The sequence below is a fragment of the Pongo pygmaeus genome, chromosome 13 (assembly GCF_028885625.2).
Source record: "Pongo pygmaeus isolate AG05252 chromosome 13, NHGRI_mPonPyg2-v2.0_pri, whole genome shotgun sequence".
Classification (NCBI taxonomy): Eukaryota; Metazoa; Chordata; class Mammalia; order Primates; family Hominidae; genus Pongo; species Pongo pygmaeus.
Genome location: NC_072386.2, coordinates 20,309,399 through 20,335,375, shown reverse-complemented (window position 1 = coordinate 20,335,375; position 25,977 = coordinate 20,309,399). Strand labels below are relative to the sequence as shown.

At 51.6% G+C, this 25,977-nt stretch overlaps 1 protein-coding gene across 8 annotated transcripts in view; it reads right to left on the bottom strand.

Moving 5' to 3' along the window:
• Positions 1-25,977, bottom strand: part of PAX5 (paired box 5) — a 204,471-nt gene that overhangs the window by 28,952 nt on the left and 149,542 nt on the right. For all 8 annotated transcript variants that reach the window (XM_054501474.2, XM_054501476.2, XM_054501477.2 and 5 more), the window contains one exon: positions 22,984-23,085. In XM_054501474.2, coding sequence (XP_054357449.1) covers positions 22,984-23,085 — 102 coding nt within the window. The remainder of the gene's footprint in view (positions 1-22,983; positions 23,086-25,977) is intronic.

The window sequence follows — 25,977 nt, the reverse complement described above, 5'->3', positions numbered from 1 at the left end:
CTCCCAGCCTCCAAAAATGGCCCAGCCCCCTCCAGCTTGGAGACCCTCAAACCTCCTGGCACATTCCCAAGGCCTTCAGGAACTCCTTCCTCAGCCCAAAGCTGACTTACTTTCCTGCAGCCCAGACCTTGGCCTGTCCCTCAGAGCAGCCAGGGGTCCTCCTTGGAAGAAATCACCTCCCCTGGCTCGGCTGGGCTCAGCGCTGAGGCCTGAATGTCCCGCTGCTGACTAATGAGATGGAGGGTGAAGGTGTCATACCTTGCTGGGAAGTCGCAGTGCTAGTCCCGACCTGCGCTGCCTGCCATCAAATTTTAATGCTTCTGCTGACATATTTATGGAATGCCTCACCAAGTGTTTGCAAGGAGACCAGACAAGATTTACCTCCACAATTACTACCAGGACGCTCGGGCTTCACTGTGTGCTGAGAACTCGGCAGCACAGAGGCCCCGATTTCCCCTGCACCCCGAGGAGCGCGCTCAATTCTGCACACCCTTCCTGCCCCCAGCAAGCCAGGCCTGGGGCTGGAGGAGGCGGAGATGAATCAGACACGGTCCCTGCCCACGGAGAGCCCACAGTCTGCGGGAGGGGTAGGCGCGCACATAAATTACCTGCAACCCTGGGAGGCTGGGGCCAGTGTGTTGGTACAGGTACGAAAGGCAGGCCGGGCTGAAGTAGGGAAGGGAGAATTATTTCTCCTAACAGAGTCAGGGTCAAGAAAGAAGCCAAAGACCCGGGCTGGACCACCCAGCTGCTTCGGCTCTTCTGGCTGGAAAAGCTCCCAGGGCCTCTCCCTCCCTCCCCCTGCCAGCCTCAGGGTCTCAGTGGCCCCTCTCCTTCAGCGTCTGCACCCTACATTCATTCCTTTGGGGTTCTCTCTCCCAAGGCTGACTGAGAATGGGATGTACCCCCCACCCCCTCCCAGCTCCTCACCCTTCCTCACTGTGTCTGCAAATTCCTTTAAGTTTTACTGCTCTCCTACAGCAAAGCTGCCCTGAGGGGAGGTGGAGGCGGGCAGGAATAATGCAGTGACCCAGGCCAGTGGCTGTCAAGCCTTGCTGCACATTAAGAATCATCTGGGGCTGGGTGTAGTGGTTCACACCTGTAATCCCAGCACTTTGGGAGGCCGAGGCAGGCGGATCACAAGGTCAGGAGATCGAGACCATCCTGGCTAACACGGTGAAACCCCACCTCTACTAAAAATACAAAAAAATTAGCCAGGCGTGGTGGCAGGCACCTGTAGTCCCAGCTACTCGGGAGGCTGAGGCAGGAGAATGGCGTGAACCCGGGAGGCGGAGCTTGCAGTGAGCCGAGATAACGCCACTGCACTCCAGCCTGGGTGACAGAGTGAGGCTCTGTCTCAAAAAAAAAAAAAAATCATCTGGGGGCCGGGCATAGTGGCTCACACCTGTAATTCCAGCACTCTGGGAGGCTGAGGCAGGTAGATCACAAGGCCAGGAGTTCGAGACCAGCCTGACCAACATGGTGAAACCCTATCTGTACTAAAAATACAAAAATTAGCCGGGTGTGGTGGCACACGCCTGTAATCCCAGCTACTCAGGAGGCTGAGGGAGGAGAATCACTTGAACCCAGGAGGCAGAGGTTGCAGTGAGCCGAGATCATGCCACTGCACTCCAGCCTGGGTGACAGAGCAAGACTCTGTCTCAAAAAAGAAAAAAAAGAATCATCTAGGAAGCTTTAAAAATCCAGATGACCAGGCCATATTCCATACTAGTTCACAGGGAGCTCAGAGTGAGAGGGGGCAGACGGTAATATTTGTTGAAACTTCCAAGGTGACGCCAACGTACAGCAAGTTTGAGAGACAGGGGGCAGGCACTCAGTACTCAGTGTGCAGCATGTTAGAAGACCAGCTTCCTGCACCCACCCTTAACTCTATGAACCAGAATCTGCTCTGTGAGATGATCCCCAATAATTCGGGTGCAATAAAGCTTGAGAAGCACTGGATCCATGTTAAAGAGTTTCCCTAGCGTCCTCAGAGGCATGCTGGTGTCCAGTTCCCACAGCCTCTGAAATGGGGCCCCTAAGGAGACTGACTTCTAAGCAGGCAGCCACCATAAGCTAACCACTAAGAAGGGCTGGCTTCTGTGGGGGACTCCAGGCAGGCCACAGGGCAGCCGCCACCATGACTCAGTGAGCTTGACAGGGCCATTCCACGGAGGGAGCTGAATTAGGATGACCCTCACAGCTCCGAAGGCTGGACCAGGAGGCAGGAGCCCCATGCAGTCCTGTGCTGATGAAGACCCATTTTTTCTAGGAGATTTACACTTTCATATGTATCCCCTGTGACCAGCCCACACACCTGGCTGAGAGATGGCTCTGCAGGGAGGGAGGCAGCAAGGAGGGGAGGGGGGGGAGGGAAGAGGAAGGGAGGAAAGATATCTTGGGAGGCCAAGGAAAGAAAAGTGAAGAAACCACCTAAGAGGGCAAATGCAGGGCTCAGTGGGAGGGGCCCAAAGATGTCCTGAGGAGCCCCGGTGGCATCTGCCTTGACACCAGGCCCACTGCAGACAGTCGCAATTTCATCCATCCATTCATCTATCAGATATTGACTGAGGGCCTACTAGGTACCAGGCCCTGAGGATACAGCCCTGAACAAAGCAGATAACAGTCCCTGCCCTAATGGAGCTTATATTCCAGTGGTACAAACAAAACAGTAAACCAGACAAGTAAAAACGAAGCGTCTGTCATGCTAGATAATGATGGGTGCTAAAGAGAAAACATGAAGCAGAAGACAGAATAAGAAATATTGGGAGGAGGTGGAATTTTAGATGGAGTGACCGGGGATGACTCCACTGAAAAGGTGACTTTTGAAGAAAGAATGAAGGAAGCAAGAGTTTGCCGTGTGAATATCTGTGGGAAGGGCCCTCCAAGCAGAAGGAACAGCAAGTGCAAAGGCCCCGGGGCAGGAGTGTGGGAGGTGTGTGGGTGGGACAGCCAGGAGACCTGTGTGGCTGGAGAGAAACCAGAGTGGGGAGGGGGGAGAGAAGGCCAGGAAGGGAAGTGGGGAGGGGGAGATAGGTCAGGACTTTGGCCTCTACTCTGAGTGTGCACAGGAGGGACGTGTCCTGACTCCGATTTTCACAGGCTCGCTGCGGCCGCGTTGTTGAGAATAGACTAAAGGGTCATGGCTGGCAATGGGGAGACCAGGAAAGAGGCTGTTGCAAGGATTTACTGTAAGACTGACCTTCCCACTGAGTGGACACCTCTGGCCCTTTTGATCCTAGTGCCACAAGACTGGGAAGGGCCAGGCCATGTGGCTCTGCAAGCAGAGGGTCAGCTGGCCAAAGCCAACGGCACTCACGGAGCGGGGCCAGGTGTGTGGAGGCAGCGGGTAGAGGTAAAGCACGCTGGATTCTAGTCCTGGCTCTGCATGACCTTGGGCCAGCCCCTTCCTCTCGCTAAGCCTGTCACAAAAGCCATAAAAATGGGTCCCTACGGGGTTGTGGTGAGGATTCTACGAGAGGATGGGAGTGGAAGCTCTGGGTAAACTGAGGAGCAGTGTGGGTGCGGAGTCCTGTCTGGCCACACACCAGGAATGCAGGAGGACGATGCATCCCGATGCTCCACTAGGGGGAGCCTGGGCAATTCTCCCTCCCGCAGCAATGAACTTCGCAGGCAGCAGTCCGGCCTTCCTCATTTCAGAAGTCCCCAGCACCGCGTTCTGGGGTGGAAATAGATGTGCCCCTGAGAGGTCCTCATGCTGCCTCAGATCTTGTGGTTGGCAGATCATGTTCTCTCCAAAAGATGTTCCACACAGCCCAACAGCAGCAATTTGAGAGGCTGGCACGTGGATCCATCATGCTATGACCCCCAGTAAACAAACCAAAAAGAAGATGGAAAGGAAAAGCAACATAGGAAAGAGAAGCCACCCCTGGCTGTGGGCGTTTGGTCTGAAGCAGGTAGGTGGGCGGCTTTGGGTTCAGCCCTGCCCAGGTTTGTGTGCCTGTTTCCCGTCTTGGCCCACAGGTTATTTAAGGTGGCTCCTTACATGTTCACTGGGCATCTGCCCTGTGCCAGTCTGTATGCTCGGAGCGGGTGGTCCTCCGTTGCAGCAGAAACTCAGGCTCATGAGTTCCCACCTAGTCTTAGGGTCTCTTTCACCTCTCCATTTATCTGAAGGTTAAAAAGGCCCAATAAGATGCCCTTAAAACAGACCAAGGGGGCAGGCAGAGCGGGCATGCAGGGAAGGGCAGGTTGTCCATTACACCAGAGTCACCGGCTGACTGGACAAGTGGGGACTGAGGCCCAGCCTGCTTTACAGCCTCCAAACCCTAAGTCCTGGCGTGGGGCTTCATCTGCTCAAGAGAAGGAAGGAACAAGGTGCTGAGAAACAGCCTGGGGACAGCCCAGGGGAAACTTTAAGACAAACCCTATTGCATGATCTCCCCCTCCTGCGATAGCTGCTTCACACTGCTGTCATAGATCAGGAGAAAAACGTAAAGATAAGCACAATGGATCTTCAAAGACAGGCCCACCTGGGTTCTTTTTTTCAATCTGTATTTATTTTATTCTTTTATTTTTTAGAGACAGAGCCTCCCTCTGTCGCCCAGGCTGGAGTGCAGTGGCACCAGCATAGCTCACTGCAGCCTCAAACTCCTGGTCTCACACGAGCCTCCCGCCTCGGCCTCCCCAAGTGCTGGGATTACAGGTGTGAGCCACTGTGCCTGGCCTCAACTTACATTTATTTAGTGTCAATGATGTGCTAGGTACTATGAGAGGCACAAATCATCTGTCAGGTGATGTCATCATGCCTTTCACCAACGCAGAAGCCGAGGCCCAGCACAGTTCAGGAACGTGCTCTACACATTGCCAGGCAGAGGCAGGCTCCAGCTCTCAGGCCCCTGCGTTTTCTCCTGTTAAAAGGGCTCTAGAACTAGTGAGCCTACTGGGCTCTATCCTGGTGCTATCACTTGGGCAAGTTACTCTGTGCAAGCTGATGCCTCCGCTTCCTACTCTGGGATAACATCAACAGCAGCCTAATGGGAGCATTGCAAAAAACAGGCAGGTCGGGGAATGAAAGGCAATTAGTGCAGGACTGGCATATAGAAGTGTACAGTAGGGGCCAGGCGCAGTGGCTCACGCCTCCAATCCCAGTACTTTGGGAGGCTAAGGTGGGCGGATCAGGAGGTCAGGAGTTCAAGACCAGTCTGGCCAACATGGTGCAACCCTGTCTCTACTAAAAATACAAAAATTAGCTGGGCATGGTGGCATGTGCCTGTAGTCCCAGCTACTCAGGAGGCTGAGGCAGAAGAATTGCTTGAACCCACGAGGCAGAGGTTGCAGTGAGCCGAGATTGCGCCACCACATTCCAGCCTGGGCATCAGAGTGAGACTCTGTCCCCCCCTGCCCCCCCCAATAAAAGTGCTTAGTAGGTGTCAGCTACTGCTACAAAGCAAGCCCTTTTCCTCACAGGAGCCCTGGGAAAAAGACCATAAAAATGCAGGCTGAGGTACAGAGATAGAAAGGTGACTTCCCTCTAAGGCTGGTAAACCTACAGGCAGGACTATGGCCAAGGGTGCCAAGTCCTGGTCCATGCAGCTTCTCAGCCTCCCTAATTCTCCACTAGAGCCTGAGGAGTTCCAGGAGTGGACCTGGACAGAGATGGTCCAGGTATGGGGGAGGGCGAGGAGCAATGTGTTAAGTCAGGACTGGAAGACAAAGAGTGGGGAGCAGAGCAGGACTTGAACTTGATCCTTGTGGATGTGCAGGTGGGAGAAGGTTGCCCAGAGTCCTCATGGGGCCACTCTCAGAACCCACCAGCTGTGAGGGTCCCCGTGCCCCAGCCGGACCCTGAGTCAGGGGACCCCAACTCCACCCTCACCTGCCCCCATCGGCCCAGGCCAGCTAAGGCTGGTGGGCCTGAGCGTGGGCCAGCCTCCCCCCTCAGCCCACCTGCCTGCCTGCCTCCTCCGGCCCGGCCGGCATGGTGGCAGGCCCTGCCTGCTCCCCTGGGAGCCTGCCGCCAGGCCTGATGGCGCTGACGGAGGGAGGGAGGCCGCCAAGCTGTCAGTCTGGAGGTGCCCCTCGGAGCCCCTCCTGGCTGGAGTGAGGAGGGTGGGCCGGCGCCGGAGCCGGGCTGTCAGGGCCTTCACCGAGACGAGGCCGGAGAGGCGCTGCCTGACAGCTCGCCCACCGAATTAGGACCATTTGCATGCTAATTTCCAGCGCTCTAACGGGCTGGCAGGCGGGCTGGGGTGTGGAGAGTGTGCAGAGAGAGGCACCGCGGCCTCCCCGCCCGTGACGGAACAATGCTTGACTGATCTAGCTGCGTTAACGAGCAAATTATGGTAATTTTGTTATTACAAATGCATAGAAATTTCCAAAGCAGGCAGCCATTCAGGGCAGCTCCCTGCTCCTCTCCACTCCTAAATACAGAGCCCCCTATTTGCACACGGGCCAGGCACCCACTTCAGAGACCAAGATTTCCAGGTGCTTCCCTTAGTTCTCCCAGGGAGGCCCAGGGTGAGCCCGGCCAGAGCATCCATCAGGTCAGCAACCCTCAGCCTCTGAGCTCCCCACATCTTGCCCTCTTGTCCCCCAGTAGTCTCTGCCTAGCCCCTGGGCCTAGCAATGCTGCAGAACCTCCACATGCAAGCTGGTTTCTTTCCATCTGAGCAGGTAGCATGGGCGATTCTCCTAGGTCTTGAGAAATTCATTCAGTCATTTCTGTGCCCATTCTTTGAACTAGGCCCAGCACCCAGGAGGGACTCAGAGATTGTCTGATGAATGAATAAGTGAGTCAGGGAAGGAGGGAGGAAGGGAAGAGAGGAGGGAAGGCAGGGGGAGAGGCTGGGGAGAGAGGGAGAGAAGGAAGAAATGGAGGAAGACCAGAACACATCCCGCAAATGAAGACAATCAGGAGACCCCACACGGCCAGCTCACTGGTGGTATAATTAATCCAAGACTTCACCAGCAGAGTTTATTTGCCAACTAGTAACCCCTCCCAGTACTTAGAATTGTCCACTGTCAAAATCACAATTTGCCCCAGTTTTTCTGGTAGTCTTCTTTTGATTAAAAGTACGTTTTTGGAAGCCTGCTCTGGAATGCATCCAGACAGGAGCTGTTTCCAAAAAAGTGAGCTCCCAGCTCCTAGCAGTGAAGCGTGGGTCGCTCCAGGAGCAGGGCTGGGCACGAAGGACGGCTCAGTGGTGCCACGCTGTGAAGAGCAAGTCTGCCCATCCTCGGGCAGGTGGGGTGGGCCTGCGTCCATTCCTGTCCCACCGGGTACCATTGGCAGTCCTCCTGTTTTATGACAGGGATTTCAGGTTGGGGCTGATGTTATTGAAAGGTCAGGAAGCTGCCTCAAATCCATTTTGGAAGTCAGTGGGGAATAAATCATCAATTACGGAGGAAACCAGCGGCTAGGAAGGTCTGCTCCCGGTGGCTGAAGAAGCGCGGGCGGGCCGGGCCTCACCAGGGAGCGTTCAAGGCAGAGGCCTAAATAGAAGCCAAGACTTCAGAGCCTCAGTTGGGGTCGTGGTCAGACTTTTCTATCTGTCTGATTTTCTGACTGGGTCACAGCTTCCAGAGGGAAATTGAACCCAGGAACAGAAAACAATCATTTCTTTGCGTCTGGCTACCTGACTCTGGGTGGGGGAGCTGCGGCCCTGGCGTACCTGCAGGTCTCAGACCAACCTCGGCCAGGCCTGGGGAGCCCACCGTTGCCTGGATCCACTGAGGCGCAGAAGCCTGAGACCCTAGAGAAGATATTTTTGTAGCTGGCCAGGTCCCAGGGCCTGGGAGAGGATCTGGGTTCAGGAAGAGCACAACAAAAGTTGGGGTGAAGGTGGAGGTCTTGATTTGGGTTGCTGTAGAAGCCAGGGCATCCAGGAACCATCCTTTTTATACCAGTTCTGCACAAGGACAGGAGATAAAATTGCTTCTTTTTTATTGCTTCGGTGAGGAACTGAGTGGGGTGGGGACAATAGGGCAGAAAGAGGGCCACCCAGCTCTCCCTCTGACTTGCCATATGACTTTGAACAAATCCTTTCCTCGTCCTCATCTGCACAGCCCTGGGTTGATTTCTAAGGTTGAGGCCAGCCCTGTCCATCAGTGATGGATGGAAAAGCAGCTACGGAACACACAACAGCCTCTCTAGTCCTCTCTGGGGTGGGGTTAGAACACGCTCCACACAGGCACAGCCCAATCTACACAGGGCTAACAGCCTTCAAAGCTTCTCCCGCAGAGCAGATTTCTCCAAAGCCAAAGGCAAGGCCCTCAGCTAGGGCCTCTGTTGAATCAATGTCTTTGCTGCTGCCCCCAGTGGCCAGCTCTACAGCCCACAAAAGTTCCTGAATGGGGTGGTGGGGCGGCCTTGGCTGGTCTCCTGCTTCCCAAGGCCAGATTCCAATTTCTTTGCATTTGTTTTTCCAAATGTGTCTGGCTCATTCCTGGGGAGTTCTTCTCTACCCGAGAACCCCACACCTGCAGTGCCCATGGAAAAGCTATTCATTCACAAAGCTCCAGTGCAAAGTTCTAGGGGCTATGGGAAACTGCTTCAACCCAAGAATCCTCAGTATACACCTGGTGTCCCCGCTTAGACCTGCTCGTGCCACACCCTTCTTTTGCATCACACCATGAAAGCAATTTCTGGGTGGTAACACAGTGTTTCTAAGAGTCACACTCCAAACTGGCAAAATCCTTCCCTTGTCATCTAGACTGAACCACTTGCTAGCAAACCATTTAAGCCTCAGTTTTCACCTCTGTAAAAGGGGCTACCGCGAGGCTCCACTGCAATTACACATGAAAGGGGCGCATGAATAGCAACGCTCTGTCCAGGTGGGGGTTCGTCTTCTTAGCATTATTGTGAACAAGACCCCACGATGGCCACAGCAGTCAGAAACCCTGCCCTGGCAGGACAATGCCCAAGGCATTTTTGGCCTGGGATTGCTCTTCAGGTGAAGGGTATGGTAACACAGTTGTCATTTCACATTTTTCCTTCTTCTCTCTTTTATCTCTTTCTCTTTTCCACTCCTTCCCTCTTCCTTTCTCTCTTTCTTTCAGCCCTGGATTTAAGTCTCCCTGTTTCGGGCCCTTTATTTGTGCCCGTTGCACATAGACTCCTTATAAAGAAAATTCATTTGTTCAGGGTCACCGCATGGTTTTTCATTAAAAACAAATTACCCGCATTCAGGGAGGACATCTGGGCTTCGCGGGTCCCATTAATGACTATATTTCCAGCCTCCCAGCCCGGTTGGGCTCCCCTTGCCTGTCACCCCGCGTTCCCGGCCCCGGGAGGACAATGAGAGTGACAGCCAAGCGAAAGGGAAAACATGAGGGATGAGGGCGAGAGGCGAGTCCCCCGAGAGGGGAAGGAGGGAAAAGTGAAAAAAATAAATAACTCAAACAGAGGGTAACAAGGGCCATTGTCTCAGCGTCTTCCCGCGAGAAGCCAGAGCAAATATTGGAAGAAGGACCGGGGGCATTTCAGCGGCGCTCAAGCCCTGTTTAATTACATAGTCGGACCCTAACTTGCCCTGGACTCTGGACCGGGCAAGATGGGGAGGGGCATGTGCTGTATTCAGATAAACCCCACCCACAGCTATTGAGCACCTACTGCAGGCAGCACCTACTGCAGGCAGGGCCAGGATCTGAGAGGAATTCCAGGCAGCCCTGACCTCAGAGGCAGCCAGGAGACGGGTGCACGGGGTCCCTATGGCAGACCATGGGCAGTGCCCTGGGGGTGCACAGAGTGGGGAGATGAGGGACTGCGGTGGGGGGCTTCCTGTAAGAGAGAGCCTTTAATTTGGGTCTAGGAGCATGTGTCAAACACAGACATGTGAGGATGGGGAGGGAGAAAGGAATATACCAGAATTCCAAGTGTGAGCTCCCTAGCGTCCCAGCAGGAAGAGCTCTTCCTGGGCCATAAAAGAACTTGAGTTAGGAAGGCAACCCATGTCCCTGAAGGAGCACCTTCCCTGGCCCCAGAGCCCATAGATAGTCTCCATTTCCTCTCAGTCTCCATGGACACCGGGGGCTCAAGAGACCCTAAGTGCCAGGCCCCAAGCCCAGCTTCTCCCTGACTGGCTGTGTCCCCCTGGCAATGCAACACCACCTCCCTGAACCCAGTCAGCCTGCCTCCGAGATGGATATGCACACTCCAACCTCACAACATGCTTTCAAATGGCAACTGGGGCTAACAGCTGTGTGTCCCTTGATAACTCTAAAGCACCATGCAGGTTGGGGGTGGGGAAGCGTGGGGGTTGTTGGTAGAATGAGCTTACGGGCATGGGTGGTTTGGTCTCATTTGAGAACACTCTCCTTTTGGAAGGCAGAAGCCAAGCTCCACTGGCTCTCACTGCCCCGAGGGCTTTGGACACTGCCAGAAGTTCTCTGGATAGCAGTATCCCAGGTGGAGTGACCCTCAGGTTTGGAGGCAGCGGTTGGTCCAGATGAAGACTGACAGCCGTCAGGGTCTTGGAGACAGGGGCTGCAGATCCCAGCAAGCCGAAGGGAGTCAAACTCTGACAGCCCCAGTAGATTAAAGCTGGGTTTCGGAAAGACTGCAGTAAGTACAGGAGCAAAGCACATCTCAGAACCTTTGTCTTCATTGTTCCTGCCCTGCCTGAAACACTCATCTTCTGCCTCCTCATTCCACCTCCCACTGGCTAACATATGTTTATCTCTCAACAATAAACCTGGAAATTGTCTCTTCCTAGATTCCTCCCCTGCCCTAAGGGCAGCACCAGGGATGACTTGGAAAGCTTTAGCTGTGCCCCTATTCTTTGATGTGTTTTCTCAATCTTTGCAAAACTCTCTGCAAAAGCACCTTCAGACATGCCTCCCACCCAGCCCTACTGTACAGAGATTCCAAGCCCCTCTATGTCTGACATCCCCAGTCTAGGCTCGATCCCCCTTCTCTGTGTTCCCAGAGTCCCCGGGCTTGCCTGTTACCACAACTGGCCCCCATAGCCCCTCACAGATTTGCCTGACAAGGGTCATGGCTTTTGATCTTGTATCCTTAGGCTAATACCTGGCACATGTAGATGCTCAATAAATGTTGGAAGGGAGAAGGAAAGGAAGGAAGCGATAGTGGATGGATGGATGGATAAATAGATGGATGGATGGATGACTAGATGGATGGATGGATAAATAGATGGATGGATGGATGGATGGATAAATGGATGGATGGATGGATGGATAAATGGATGGAAGGGTGGATGGATAGATGGATGGATGGATGGATGGAGGGATGGATGGATAAATGGATGGATGGATGGATGGATAAATGGATGGATGGATGGATGGATGGATGGATAAACAGATGGATGGATGGATAAATGGATGGAAGGGTGGATGGATAAATGGATGGATGGATGGATAAATGGATGGATGGATGGATAAATGGATGGATGGATGGATGGATGGATGGATGGATGGATAAATGGATGGACAGATGGATAAATGGACGGATGGATGGATGGATGGATGAATGGGTGGCCACTGCAACCTGATCAGCTGAAGGCCCCACAATTATTTATTATGTTCAATACATTTCAACAGGCTCTCTCCCAAGCCCCTTCTTCTAGGACACGGAGGCCCATCTCCATTCTACCCCACAGCACATCATGCATTAAATACCCTATAATAATGATATTTTTCACTCTAAAAACACAAAAATGTTATTTTTATAATTTTACTTTTGAAATTATTTGGCCACAAGTAATCTAATTGATGATTAGCTATGAATACTCAGCAATTGAGGCACAAACTTAGAAATTCTTTTAAAGGAACAAAATCTAATCTAAAAATGGTTTTTAAATGTAATGAAATTTTTGTAAGCCCTAAATTTAATAGTTAATGAAGTTAACAATAATGTTTCAATTTGTAAACATTTACTATAACATTTATTAATGTCAGTTTTCTAGTTTCCTATTTTAATTTTAGAGGTAAAAGGAGCTTTGTTTGGGCCTCAGATTGTTGTAGATTCCTAAAAAGCTCCGGGGACTTTAGCCCAGGGCCTCTCCAGGGCCCTGCACTTTCATTTAGGATCCTGTGGGAAGTCTTGGCTGGGACACCAATCTCATCTTCCAGGAGCTCAAGTCTGGTGGAGGTGGAGACGCACTCGTAAATAATGTGATAAAAAGTAAAAGAAAAGGGAAGGAGTGCGTTGGGCCCCAAGCCTCAAAGGGGCAGATTGCTGCTGTCCAGTGGATGAAGGGGCTGGTCTGAGCCCTGGACACTCCTGCATAGGGTGCCCTCAGGGCAGGGGCTGCCTGGCCCAGGCTTCTCCTAGGACTTCAGCCTCTCCTTGCCATCCTACCTCCAGGTAAGCCAGGCCCAGAGTACTTTCTCCCTGTTTGCCCCCAACCAAGACTCAACCACAAAACAGAGGGAGTTGCCACCTGCCCTCTTGGCAGGCCTTTTGGCAAGCAGTGCTACTGGGAGGTGCCTGTAGCGGCGTGGCTTAAACCCCAGGCCCATCGTCAGGCTGCTCTGCCACCTGCTGTGTGGCAGGGGCTGAGGATGGCTCCTGCTGCCACTCCATGGGCCCTGTGCATACCCGGGCTGCAGTCCTCGTCCAGTCCTTGGTGTTTATCTCCTGGATTCATGTCCACCCTGTCTCTGGTCAGAATCTGACTTGGTCTTCAGGAATTAGGATAAGAAGGCCTAAGGTTCAGCAAGGCCACTGTCCTCAGGATGCCCTCACTTTGGGCTGTGTACCTCCAGGCTCCTCTCTGCACTGATGGGGGACCCCTAACCTCTCAGGGCTGGGAGAATCTTTAAGCCCTCCAGGCCCACCTTGACCCTGCATCAGCCACCCAACACTTAGCCCTTCCGCAAATGCTTCAGTTTCTTCTAAAGCAAATTCTGATAGCATTCCCCTTCATCTCCTAAAAAGCCATCACAGTCCAGTCGTTTTGTGTGTTGTTTGTTTTTAAGAAACACCATTAGTAGAAGGACATCAGGAAGAAATTGTAAGTCAGGATCCCAAACACATGTTCTCACATACTCATGACCAGGTTGGTGCAATTGGATCTGGGGCCTGCCAACCACCATCAGAAGGAGCTGGAAACTGGGGAAATCTAACAAGTAGATTCAGCCCAGAGCAGCACCAAAGCTGTCCTCAGCCCCTGGCTCTGAGCTCCCCCAGCACTGCACACTTCCCAGGCGGGCCAGTGAGCACCGGCTTTGGACAGGGCACTCTCCCAGCTGAGACTCTGGTTCTCAGCTGTCCTTGCAATGGGGTTGTGGGAAATAAAAATGTTTCCCAGCACCTGTGAGCCTAGGATATTCTCTCTCCCCATCTGCATGCTCCCAAAAGGGACACTTTGCTTTCAAAGATGGAACAAATGATGGTGATCTTTACTACCTCTCTCTCACCCTAAGAGTGCAGATTCCAGTCTGGGAGCCCTCCTCCCAAGTGCACAAGCCCCGAAAGCTAGCCCTGGCCTGCCCCAGCAGTTTCTGGGCCTTCCCAATCGAGACATGGGAGCAGTGTGTAAGGTTAGCAAGTCCTCAGGCTCTTCTCCTTCAGTCCAGCCCTTGGAAGCGATTACCAGATTATACATGACAGCCCAGGGCCGCTGTCTTATTATTCACAGCCCCAGATCTGAAGGGAACTTGGAAGCACTTGCTGCTTGCTTAGAACAGAGGTGACAGGGCTTAGGGAGCCCTCCAGTTCGGTCAGGAGCTGATATCAGCAGGGATAAACATCACTGACTTAGAAACCTTGAATGGCAGGAGCAGAAAGCCCCCTGGGGTGCATTCAGCCCATCCTCCTCAGTCCCTGCCTCCTGCTTTAAGAGAGAGCAGGGAGTCCCAAGGTCATGTCCCAAGGTCATGTCCCAAGGTCATGCTGTGAGTATCTGGCAGCTAGAATCAGAACCTAGGTCTCCTAAATTCAAGTAGGACCTTCATGTCCCCAGAGTCCTTTCCATCTCTGAGGCTTTTGTAATTCTTTTCTTCCCAAATGCAGGCAAGAGCTGAGAAAGCCTACATGTGGGTATCAGTTTCTCCTCACTCCCAGCATCACTTCTGGGCAGGGTTCCTGGAGCTTTAGTCACATAGACTGTCCAGATCACATCATTCTAGACCCCTTGCCCCCCCACCCTATGAGGGCACAGGCAACCCTGGCTCTCCACACCTGCCTGGGCAAAGCCTGTCCTCTGCAAGGCTACTGGATGCTCAGCCTCATGCCCAGAGGTTTCCAGGGCTGAGGTGTGGGCGTGACTGGGACCCTTCTTCTCTAGATCCAGCCTTCCCTTCCAGCTCATCTCCCACCAGCCCCACAACGCTTTGGTCACTCCCAGCTCCCTCCCTGATGCCCATGTTCTCTGGTTCCCCTGGGGCTTCTCACGCACTGGTCCCTTACCCAACAATATCCCTCCAGCTTCACAGACTGGCAAACTCACTCTTCAAGGTCCAGCTCAAATGACCTCCTCTGAGAAGTCTTCCCTGATTTCTCCCACTCCATCCCATTGCGTCAGCAGACTCAGTAGTCCCCCTCACCTGCATTTCCCCAACACTTTATAGATTCCTAGGTCTTAGCTCTTAACATTAGCACATCAGGATTTTTTTATATCCATCTCTGCAACTAGACTGTGAGCTCCCTGAGGGCAGGGGCTGTGTCGGCAACTCCACCCCTAGCCCACAATTGGCACCCAGGGTCTCTTAGGAAATGTTTGGAGAATGAATGAATGAACAAGTGAATGGCCACCTGCATTTCATCCTAGCTGTGTCCAGGATTCCCCAGGGTCAAGTCTATGTTCCTGCTGTGGCAGAGTGACTGGAGGCCACTAGAGGGCAGCAAAGAGTCAGGAACGAGCAACAGGTGTGCACCCCGGGGGCCAGGGCCAGGTTGGCAAAGGGGCGGCGTGCCCAGGCCAGAGAGCTACCAGGAGCCCCAGCAAGGAGCTTAGAAAGAAAGTCAGGCGTCAAGGGAAGTTAGTGTTAAGAACAAAGGCTGTTTTTTCCCTGAGCAAACGCTCCCTGAGCCTGATGCTTAGGTCACGGAGGTGCCTGGAGAGCACTGGTCTTCTCTCCATCTGATGCTCAAATCCCCACCACCAAGTTCTCACCAGTGTCCGCCGGACCCTCCCAAGTCTGCCCATTCCAATGTCTTCAGTACTAATCATAGGAAAGGTTCTTGATACAAGGCTGGAAAAGGTGGCCCTCTGAATCCTGTTCGCTGGTCCCGGCCATGCCTATGGAACTGGGCAGTATATATTTTCCCCCATTTCACATGCTTAACCAGACCCAGAGAGTGGAAATGACATGTCAGATGGCATAGAGTGTCCTGGCTGAGCTGGGCCAGGATGCTGCCTGGTACTGCAGCTCCCACCCCTAAGCCTGCATGCTTTGCACAGAGCAGGCCTGTAGAGCAGGCAAGATGCAGAATCAGGGGTGGGCTTGACAGACCACAAAAGAAACCTTCTCCTCCTCGCTCCAGAACCTCAATACCCTTCCTACCTCACACAGGCGGTGTCTCCGTAACTACACAACCATCATTTCAAACAGCAGCAAGGCAGGCTCCAAGAGGTCACAGAGCTCCTCTGTGGTCACACTGCTAATAATGGTGAAGCCATATTCTTGCCAAAGCACCCTTCGCCTCTCTTGGGGCATCTGCATATCTCTGTCCGGACTGGCCCTTGCCCCATGCTCCTGGGATTCATGCACCTGTCTGCAGAAGGCCTCATCTGCATGTCTGCTTGGCCTCCAAAAGTTGCCAAGCTCAGATCCTAACCTTGCTGGCCATCAGCCTCCACTCAACAGGCTCCCCTCCCTGCCAATCCTACTTGCCTAGCCTAGGCTGGACTCCCACCCCTGGGAACCCATGCCAGCCACTAGGCTTAGCCTTCTGCCCTACCACAAAGCCTCCACCCTCCTCTCCAGATAGCCAAGCACGCACGGTTCCCAGCCCAGCTCCAGGGCCGCCTTTGCCAGAATGCCTTTCTCAGTTGCACCAACCACAGCTGCCTCTCTGTTTTCTCCAGACCCACTGCATTCAGAGACTGCCTGACTCCTACTCGGCAGTGCTCTCTTTTCCGACTGGATCCTTCTCTAGTTGGCTTTCCCATTGATCCACGGGCTCCAGGAGGTATGAGCTCTGCTGGAGAGCTCTTGATTTGAGCGTTAGCATGCCTGCTAGGCTTCTCTGTTCACCACCCTATCCAGCCTAGGCCCCTGTGTAAATAATAATAGCAATAATAATGAACACTTATGTGCCACTCCATATGTGCCAGTCAGAATTCTAAGAGCTTTCATGTATATTACATCACTTAATGCTCACATTTATTATCAGTATCCCCATTTCATACACGAGGAGGAAACCAGGGCCCTGAGGAGTTATGTAACTTGCCCCAAGTCACACAGCTAGGGAGAAGCAGGACTGTGACTCAGAACCAGGCAGTCTGGCTCAGGTCCATGCTCTTAACCACCCAGCCTCCCACTGCTTCCCCATGTGGCAGCCACTCTAACAGCACTACCACTCCCAGCCCTGGGTCAGCCCCAGCCTCCTTGGTTGCATCACCCCAACCCCAGACTCAGGGCAACAGCAAACCTGGCGAACCTCTCCTTGGCAGCTCAGCCTAAAGTTCTCCATTTTAACTTCAGCTACCGTGTCCTGAGTGTGACCAGGCGCTAGGCACTGTGCCGGGAACTAAGGACACAACTGTGAACAAAACAGACATAGCCCTGAGTGTTGTACAGCTCTTACATACCATACAGACCTGAAGAGAAGCCAGAGAGGAACGAGTAAACTACACACGAAATGACTTCAGCTGGGCTTAGTGCTGCACATGAAAACAGCAGGAAGCTCTGGGAGAGGAATGATGGGGGGTCCTTGTTCGGACGGTGTGTGGCAGGCAGAACTGTGGCCCCCCCACCAAAAATGTCCACATCATAAGCCCTAGAATCCATGACTATGTTGGGTTACATGGCAGAGGGGAATTAGGTTGCAGATGAAATGAAATTAGCTGTCCTGAACATGGGCAGATTATCCTAGATATCCAGGTGGGTCCAAGGGAAACACAGAGCTCTCTAAGTGAATGAGGGATGAAGGAGGGGCAGCCGGATAAAGACTCAGCCCAACATCGCCAGTTTCGACAAGGAAGGAAGGGGCCAAAAGCCAAGGAATGCTGGCAGCAGCAACAAGCTAGGACAAGAAAGCAAATCTTTCCCTCCTAGCACCTCCAGAAGAAACAAGCCCTGCAGACACCTTGACTTCAGCCCAGTGAGACCTACTTCCTGTCTCTACAAAAAATCAGAGGGTGACAAGTGTCTGTTGTTTTAAGTCACTCATTTGTGGTAATTTGTCACAGCAGCAACAGGAAACACAAATATATTTGGTCACTGAGGAAGGCCTCTCTATGGAGGGGAAACCTACATAGGTGAGAGGGGACCAGGCAAGCTGGGCAAAGAGCAGAGAGGGGCTGAGCCCTTTAAGCAGAGGAACTTGCAGGTGCTGAGGTGGGAAGGAGCAGGCCCCCTCACTCCCACTGTGGTGTTCAGTGGACCCTGTGCCTTCCCGGCCCACACGGCTGGGCCCACCTCTCCTCTGGCCTCAGGCCCCCACTCCACACTGCACCCTCACCTCCTACTTCTCTAAGAAAATAAAAGCCATCAGGTTAGTGAGTGCCTCAATTGAAAGGCATCTAGAAATGATGTCCATCAATCCATGGCAAGTAGAGTGCCCAGGACCACAGGGACCCCACCTAGTGCCTTTGTGCACATTGTTCTGGTGGGCCGTGCGGGATGGGACACCCACCGGTTCCTCAAAGATAGCAACCTTTTTTTCTCAGACTTACTAAAGCCAAAGGGCAATGAACTCCCCTTCCTTTTTTCTCAAGCCCAGAATTTGTAAGAATTTCAAATGCCATGTCGATATCTGCAACCATGTTATGATATTTGCAACCACATTAGGTTGCAAAATATCTTCAGGCAGGAATCAACTGGTTACACCTGAAGACACTATGAAATCTTTGGTGCAAAATTTTCGGCATTTTCTGGGACTTGATGGAAATAAAATTTGAAAACTGTTTCCTTTCTAAGCTGATATAAGATGCTATATTCGCTTTCTTCAACATAACTGCTCTGAAAATGGCGATGCAGAGTTTACCGAGCTGCAGAGTTTACTGAATCTGCAAACCCTAGAGAAGACCAGAAGCTATGTTTTGCAGACATGGGGATGCCCTGGAGCCAGAAGGAGCAGACAACTCTGATGATGGAATCAGAAATCAAGCTGAACATGAGTCCAAGCTAACAAGCTGACATTTAGTAAGGAAAAACGTGACATCCACTTTTTCAGGCTCTGCAGTGTGGCTGTGGAAGCATAGCCCAAGGCAAGAGTGCCTTCCTCTGTGTGTCCTCCAAGCACACTTACAATAAAAGCCTTCACTTAGAAATGAAGTGGTGGCCGGGCGCAGTGGCTCATGCCTGTAATCCCAACACTTTGGGAAGCTGAGGCAGGAGGATCGTTTGAGCTCAGGAGTTGGAGACCAGCCTGGATAATATGGCAAAACCCGTCTCTACAAAAAATACAAAAATTAAGTGGCGTGGTGGCAGGTGCCCGTAGTCCCAGCTACTCGGGAGGCTGAGGTGAGAGGATCACCTGAGCCCAAGAAGTCAAGGCTGCAGTGAGCCAAGATCGCACCACTGCACTCCAGCTTGGGCGACGGCCAGAGTGAGACCATGCCTTCATTTAAAAAATGAAAAGAAAAAAGAAGTGAAAGTAGTGGCAGCTAAATGTTTTCTAAAGCCGACAGTGGGAAAAAACACCCCGAAGATTTCGAATTTCCCTCTAGATTGCACCACCAGCCCACCAGAGGCCAGGAGGGAGTGAAACAGATCTCATAGTGAAACAGATCGTTGCAGCATAGCAACCTCAGAGAGACAAAAGCAAGAGACACAGGTGTCCCAGAGCCTTGCTTCACTTGTTTCTCCAAACATGCCAACAGGCCCTCGGGGACAATGAAATGGCATCATCGTCTTCAGCACCGTCACAATTCAATGAACGCCTTCAGGATTCAGAAGCCCAAGAGGTCATGAATCAGAACCTGAACAAACACTAAGTTGAAGTTCTCAAGCGTATTGTGGTATATCCATGCCCTGCTCTCTGGAGCCTGATATAGGAAGGCTCCTTATATGTAACCTGTGAATGTGACTCCCGGTGAGAAGAAAAAAGGGGTCTTTGCAGATGTGATTGATTAAGGATCTTGCGATGGGGAGATCATCCTGGATACTCCAGGTACGACCTAAATGCATATGTACCCCTATAACAGAGAAGAGGCAGATTCGACACACAGAGTAGAAGGCAACCTGAAGATGGAGAGGGGAAACACTGAAATCTCCTGCCTTGGAGCAATGCAGCTGCAGCCGGGAAATGTCAAAAACCACAAAACCTGGAGGAGGAAGGAAACAGATCTTTCCCCAGGGCCTCCAGAGGGAGCACAGCCCTGGCGACACCTTGATTTTGGCCCAGTGATACTGACTTCAGACTCCTGTGCTCCAGAACTATAAGAGAACACAGTTCTGTGGTTTTAAGCCACCAGGTTTGGGGAGATTTGTTACAGTAGCCACAGGAAACTAACACACAGGTCCATATAATTTCCCTCTCCTACCTCCCTTAGCCAACATTCACAAAGATAACTTGATACGTGTTAGGGGCCGTGAAGGGTGCAGAGACTAATAAGGTCCCAGTGAGAGTGGCGGACGTGGCATAGGGGGCTGTGCCTTGAACATGTTGGGTCATGTGATGTGGCAGAGCCAGGCACAGGCATCTTCCCCCAGAGGGGGCCATCCGGGAAGGCTTTTCTGAGCAGATGAGGTTTGCGTTCAGCCCTGAAGGGTGATGCTGGATTCTGACAGGTCAAGGTGGGAAGCTATCCAAGAATGATGAAGGAACTGATGGGTGAGAGTCCAAGGTGTGCTGGACACCAGACAGCAGTCAGGGTCGGGGAGGCTGGGAGAGGAGGCCAGAAAGGCAAGTTGAGGCCAACCACGGTGAGGCCTGACAGCCCAGGGCCCCTGCTCTGCCAAAAGGTGGGCACTCTCTGTTCTGTGGGACAGTGCCGGGGGTAGTGTCTGCAAAAACAATGTCCACAGGCCACCCAAGAAACAGATTTGGAAATTTTGTTGGAAACAAGAGTCCCAAAGACCTGACCCTGTTTGGCCATTGAGAAACAGGAACTAAGGGCTGTGCAGCTGAGCTTGGAATCCCAGCCCTGACACCAGGCATGGCACTGAATAAATGCTGGGGGATGCATGAGAAGAGACGGCAAGGAGCCTGGGGCAAGAGGAGAAAGAGGAAAAGACGGAGGAAGAGGAGACAGAGAGATGCAGAAGGAAAGAATGGAGGGAGAGAGAGAAGGAAGAAGTCATGAGCTCCCAGGCAGCAGGCTCCTCTGCCAAAATGCTTGTTTCCTCCCTCCACACTGGTGCACCCTCCTCTGTGCCCAAGGACAGAGTCTCATGGGGCCCTGGGGCCGCCCCTGTCCAGCTGCTGCCAGGCTTGGTGAAGCTGTGCCCCTGCTCTGGCCTGTGATTCCTGCTGCCTTGTTAATGGGCAAGGAGTCGCCATCCATTCCCACTGGAGGCTCTGCCAGACCTGCAGCCATTTGTGTCTTGAGCCTGGTAATTAGGGCTGGAGGAATCCTGTGGGCCAGAGGGCAGGCTCTGTTTGGATAAACTTGGCAAAGTTCAGCGGCTTCTCTGAACTCAGCCTCTTTGCGGTTTCCAGTTGGGGGCTGAGAGGACCGGCTGGGTGGCCTCAGCTTCACCACTGACATGCTCTCAGAACAGGTTCCGGGGCTGTCCCTGTCCCTCTGTCATCACAGATAAGCTGGAATTGACTGACTCAGAGAGCACATCCAGGCAGCCCAGGGCACAGGAAGAAGCGCCTCCCCAGGTGTGGGGAGTGCTGGGAGGGAGGTAGAAGGGGCCAAAGACTGGGGTTCAAGTCCTCCTCCTGCAGGCCTCTCTGGCATTGGCAAGGCCCAGGGCAAGAGTACACACGGAGGCCGTTTCCCATGTGTCTCATATTTAAAAGTCATCAATCAAGCTAGCAAACCGTTAAATGAAATATGCTCCATCCTCCTACCTTGTTAAATACATCTTCAAAACAACCTGAAAGGCCAGGATCAAATGTAGAATTCTGGGCCTCCTTGGCGTTCTGTGCCAGGATGTGGCTGTAGGGGGAGCCAGCCTAGCTAAGATCCGTCCTGCTGAGCTCCCCACCCCGGGATCCTCATCACCACTCGGGGCCTTGCACACGCATGTGTGGACACACAGCCCTCACATCCAAGCTCTGTTCACACCCTCGACAGAGAGCCAGGCCTCGGGCCCAGGGATGCACACACCAGTGACATGGGCTGGCTTTAGGAGGATGGCCCGGCGGAAGAGACTTGGGCGTATTTGGGTGGGACTCCAGCATGAGCTAGGAAGAGGGGTGTGGGCATGTCCGTTTGGCCCTGCAGGCTCTCCCTAGTGCATGGGAGAGTGGGCACAGCTTCAGCAGGGCTGGAGTGGGGCCCTCTAAGGGGTGGCTCCCTTATTTATTTATTACATTATTATTTTTATTATTTTTTTATTTTTATTTTTTTTGAGACAGGTTATCGCTCTGTCACCCAGGCTGGAGTGCAGTGGCACGATCTCAGCTCACTGTAACCTCTGCTTTCTGGGTTCAAGCGATTCTCATACCTTAGCCTCCCGAATAGCTGGGATTACAGGTGCATGCCACCACACCTGGCTAATTTTTGTATTTTGTTTGTTTGTTTGTTTAGCAGAGATAGGGCTTCGCCATGTTGGCCAGGCTGGTCTCGAACTCCTGGCCTCAAGTGATCTGTCTGCCTCCGCCTCCCATGGTGCTGGGATTACAGGCATAAGCCACTGTGCCCGGCCTATTCTGGCTTTTTTAGGTGCCCAGAGACAGTCAAGAGTGTGTGTTAGGAGGAGATAAGGCCCTTAGAGCCCCAGGCACTGAAACAAGCTGTGTTGCCCCCTGTAAATGACTCTACCTAAGGGACAACATGGTGACTATAGTCAGTAATAATGCATTGCATATTTCCAACAGCTAAAAGAGAGGTTTTTAATGGTCTTCACTACAAAGAAATGATGAATATTCGAGGTGACGGGTATGTTAATTAGCCTGATTTGATCATTCCACAATGTATACACTGTCAAAACACCACACTGTACCCTATAGATACACTGAACTATTTGTCTATTAAAAATTAAATTAAATAAATAAAAACTTTTAGAAATAATTTTTAAAAAGAGACAATGCTAACTCATAAAAGATGTGTAACAACATCCAGTGGAGGCCTGATTTTCCTCCTGATTTTTGAAAACATCTTTCGAGAAAGAATACTCGGGTATTTCTGCTATGCTAATGCCCTTAACACCCAGACAGCCAGCACCACTTGTCCCCACACCACCCCACAATGTAAGGAGACATGGCAGCCTCCTCTCCAAATGTCTTAAAACTGATGCATCACCGGCCTGGGGGGATCAGGTTCCAATGGCCACAGGGTGTTCAGTTTAGAATCAAATGACAAACCCACCATCCAACATCCCGTCTGTCCTGAACACGTTATCCTCAACCCCAAGGAGTAAGGCTGCCGCGAGCACCTCAGAGCCTTCTGCTTGTTCATGTCACTTGCTTGTGTGGGAGAGAGAGGGTGGGGGCTGGGAGGGAGGGAAGGTTGGGGAGAAGGCTCGCTCCACACCGGCTGGGTGACCTGCAGCCAGCCCCTGCACCCTCTGTGTTCAGACTCTGTACGTGGCCAACGAGGCCTGTTTGAGTGACAGTCAAAGACCCTCCCCCCGCCCCCGGTGTCCTCCCTGGTGCCGCTGCTGGCTGGTCCAGGGCCCACTGCAGGCCCAGCTGCAGAGAGCGCAGACCTCTGCCTGATTTATTCAGGTCCTCTTCTCAGAAGCGTAGAGGTCACCCAGGCTGTTTGGGGGGATGCCCCCCCACCGAAACCCCGTCCGCTGCCTGCTGTGGAGACGCCGACAGTGCAAACTCACCAGGCACCATCCCTGTCAGCGTCGGCGCTGAGTAGCTGCCCTGTCCAGCGGGGGGGACGTGTGGAGGGTACCCGGGGAGGGTCGTGCTCGCCAAGTCACGGCCTGAGGAATCAAAGCAACAAATCACAGGGTGAGCATCTCCGCGGCCAGCCGCTCATGTCCACAGCTCCCTGGACGCTTCTGCACATTTGTCACGTTTGGACGCTGAACGGCAATGTGCCCCCAGCTCCCCCCTGTCGCTCACACGCTCTCACAAACACACATACACATACACGCATGCACACACATCTCCAGCCACCCTCGCTCCACTCAGCAAGAACAGAGTCAGGGATGTGGCCTGTTCCTGGGAAATCAGAACCCCCTGCTTGGGGAAGCTGGGCAACGCAGGTGACAGCACGCCCCAACTCCAGCCAGCTCTCCCTACTCTCTACTCCCCAAGAATGCCTGGGACCTCTCCATCTCCACACTGTTGCTTCTGCTATGTCCTTTGTACAATGTCCCCCTTCCTCCAACTGCACACAGCCTGCCACCACCTGCCTTCAAAGACCAGCTCAAATGCCTCCCTCCTCTTCTCCTCAATAGCCCCCCACAGTGAACAGGGGGCATATCTGCCTCAAACCCTATAGTCCCATATCTGGCCTGGTACTGAATTTTTCCTTCTTTGGCCTAGAGCTGTTTCTTCATTCAGTGAAGATGCAGGCAGCACCTCCCAGTGCCAAACACTGTTCTGACGCTGGGACATGGAGGTTAAGGCCTCAGCCCTGAAGGCGTGCACACTCCCGTGGGCGAGTGTCCAGCTCTTTCAGGCTGCTGTGCTTCTGACCGTGAGTCCAGAGTGTCCACGTGTCTCTCAGCTGGGACACTGTCACCATCGCTGATTGGCTCCATCATGCAGAGGAAAATTCAATTGCACAGTTTTGATGGGTGTGCATGTTGGGGTAGAGGCCAGGACCACATAAGGGGTGCTGCCAAATCTGCCTCCTGAAAGATGGGGGGCATTAACCCAGTAGGAGGCTGCCTGGTACAAGTGCTCACATCCTACCTGGCTGCCTGGGATGGATAAGAGGATCATGAGAGGGGAGGGAACTTGTCCAAAGATACTCGGCTGACCTGAGGCAAGGCTGGGACTGACAGTCCACCCCCCTGCCCCCTGGGAGTGGATCCTTTCTTCAACGGTGGGTTGCTCTCAGGGTCATTTCTGAACCCCAACAGTTTCTGCTGCTGTTACACATGCTTTAAAACCTTGATCCCTAGAGCAAAGGTTCAGAAGATCAGTGCCTCACCAAAGCACTCAAGAAGCCAGATAAAAATCAATAAAATGAACCCAGGGAAAGAAGGAGGAAGGAATCAACAAAATAAAAACAGAAAAGAATGAATTAGGGGCAGGCCGTGGTTCACGCCTGTAATCTCAGTACTTCGAAAGGCTGAGGTCAGGAGTTCAAGACCAGCCTGGCTAACATGGTGAAACTCTGTCTTTACTATATATATATATAATATATATATAATATATATCATATATATTATATATGATATATATATAATATATATCATATATATTTTTATATATATATATATATATATATATATATATAAATTAGCCAGGCGTGGTGGCACATGCCTGTAATCCCAGCTACTCGGGAGGCTGAGGCAGGAGAATCTCTTGAACCTAAGTGGTGAAGGTTGCAGTGGGCTGAGATGGCACCACTGCACTTCAGCCTGGGAGACAGAGTGAGACTCCATTCACAAAAAGAAAAGAAAAGAATGAATTAGGAAACAGAAAAGCAGACAGCAATACATCAGCCAGTAATTGTTCTTTGAAAAGAACAATAAAATAGACAAATCTATCAAGATTCAAAAAAAAGCACAGATAATCAAGATAAAGAATGAGGAGACATTATAACCAGAGATGATATTTAAAAACATAAAGAAACACACTCCACATGAATGAATGTAGAAATCTCAATAAATGGTACAATTTTCTAGGAAAATATGAATTGCCAAAAGTAATTCAAGAAGAGTCGGAGAATACCAACAACCCAATAACCTTAGAAGAAATAGAAAAAGTTAAAAAAAAAATAAGCGTCTCTTCCATTTAGCTTCTTGGGAAAGTTTTTGTTTGTTATTCTTTTTGGCAAGTTCTTTAAACCTTCAAGAGACACATATCTCTGTTATTAAACTGTTCCCAGGATATATAAAACTAAGGAAATATTCCCAATTCATTTTTCCAAGCTAGCATAATCCTGATCTAAAAATTTAACAAAGGCAGCACACAAAAAATTAAAGACTAGTCTCACAATTTGTTAACATACATGTAAAAAGTCTACTATCATACTGATTGGGCAATATTACAGAAAGAATAATATACCATGACCAAAAAAGCTTCATTCTATGTATGCAAGGATGGTTCAATATTAAAGCACTGTTCAGGACATCATATTAATGTATTAAAGGAAGAAAATCATATGATTACATAAAAGATGTAGAAAAGGCATTGGCTAAAATTCAATATTAATTCCTTAAGATACCTCTTAGTAAATAAGAATTGAAGTATACTTCCTTGTTCTTATATTGATACTAAATCTAAAATTAATATCTTAAAAATACTTAATTGGTTAGATACTTAGAGAATTCCTGTTAATGTCAAGAACATGTCAAGGAAACCTATTGTCGATGTTATCACTGAAAATTGTTCTGAAAGTTTTAGCCAGTACAATACGATAAGACAGAGACATAAGAGGAATAAGCACTGGGGGGCGGGGGGAAACCCAAGATTATAATCAGCTGGATAAATCTTAGGCTTCGGAAATCATAAGAAAATTGGCTCATCTCCTAGAACCAATGGAAAAATTTGGTGAAAGAGTCAGGTAATGGACTGTGTCGACTCCAGCCTTGTGCAGGACTTGAGCAACCACCATGCTGGGGGCTCATTCCATTCTCAGGTCCCCCTCTCCCAGCCCACCAGGATGGCAGTATGTGCTCAGAGGAGCCTGGCAC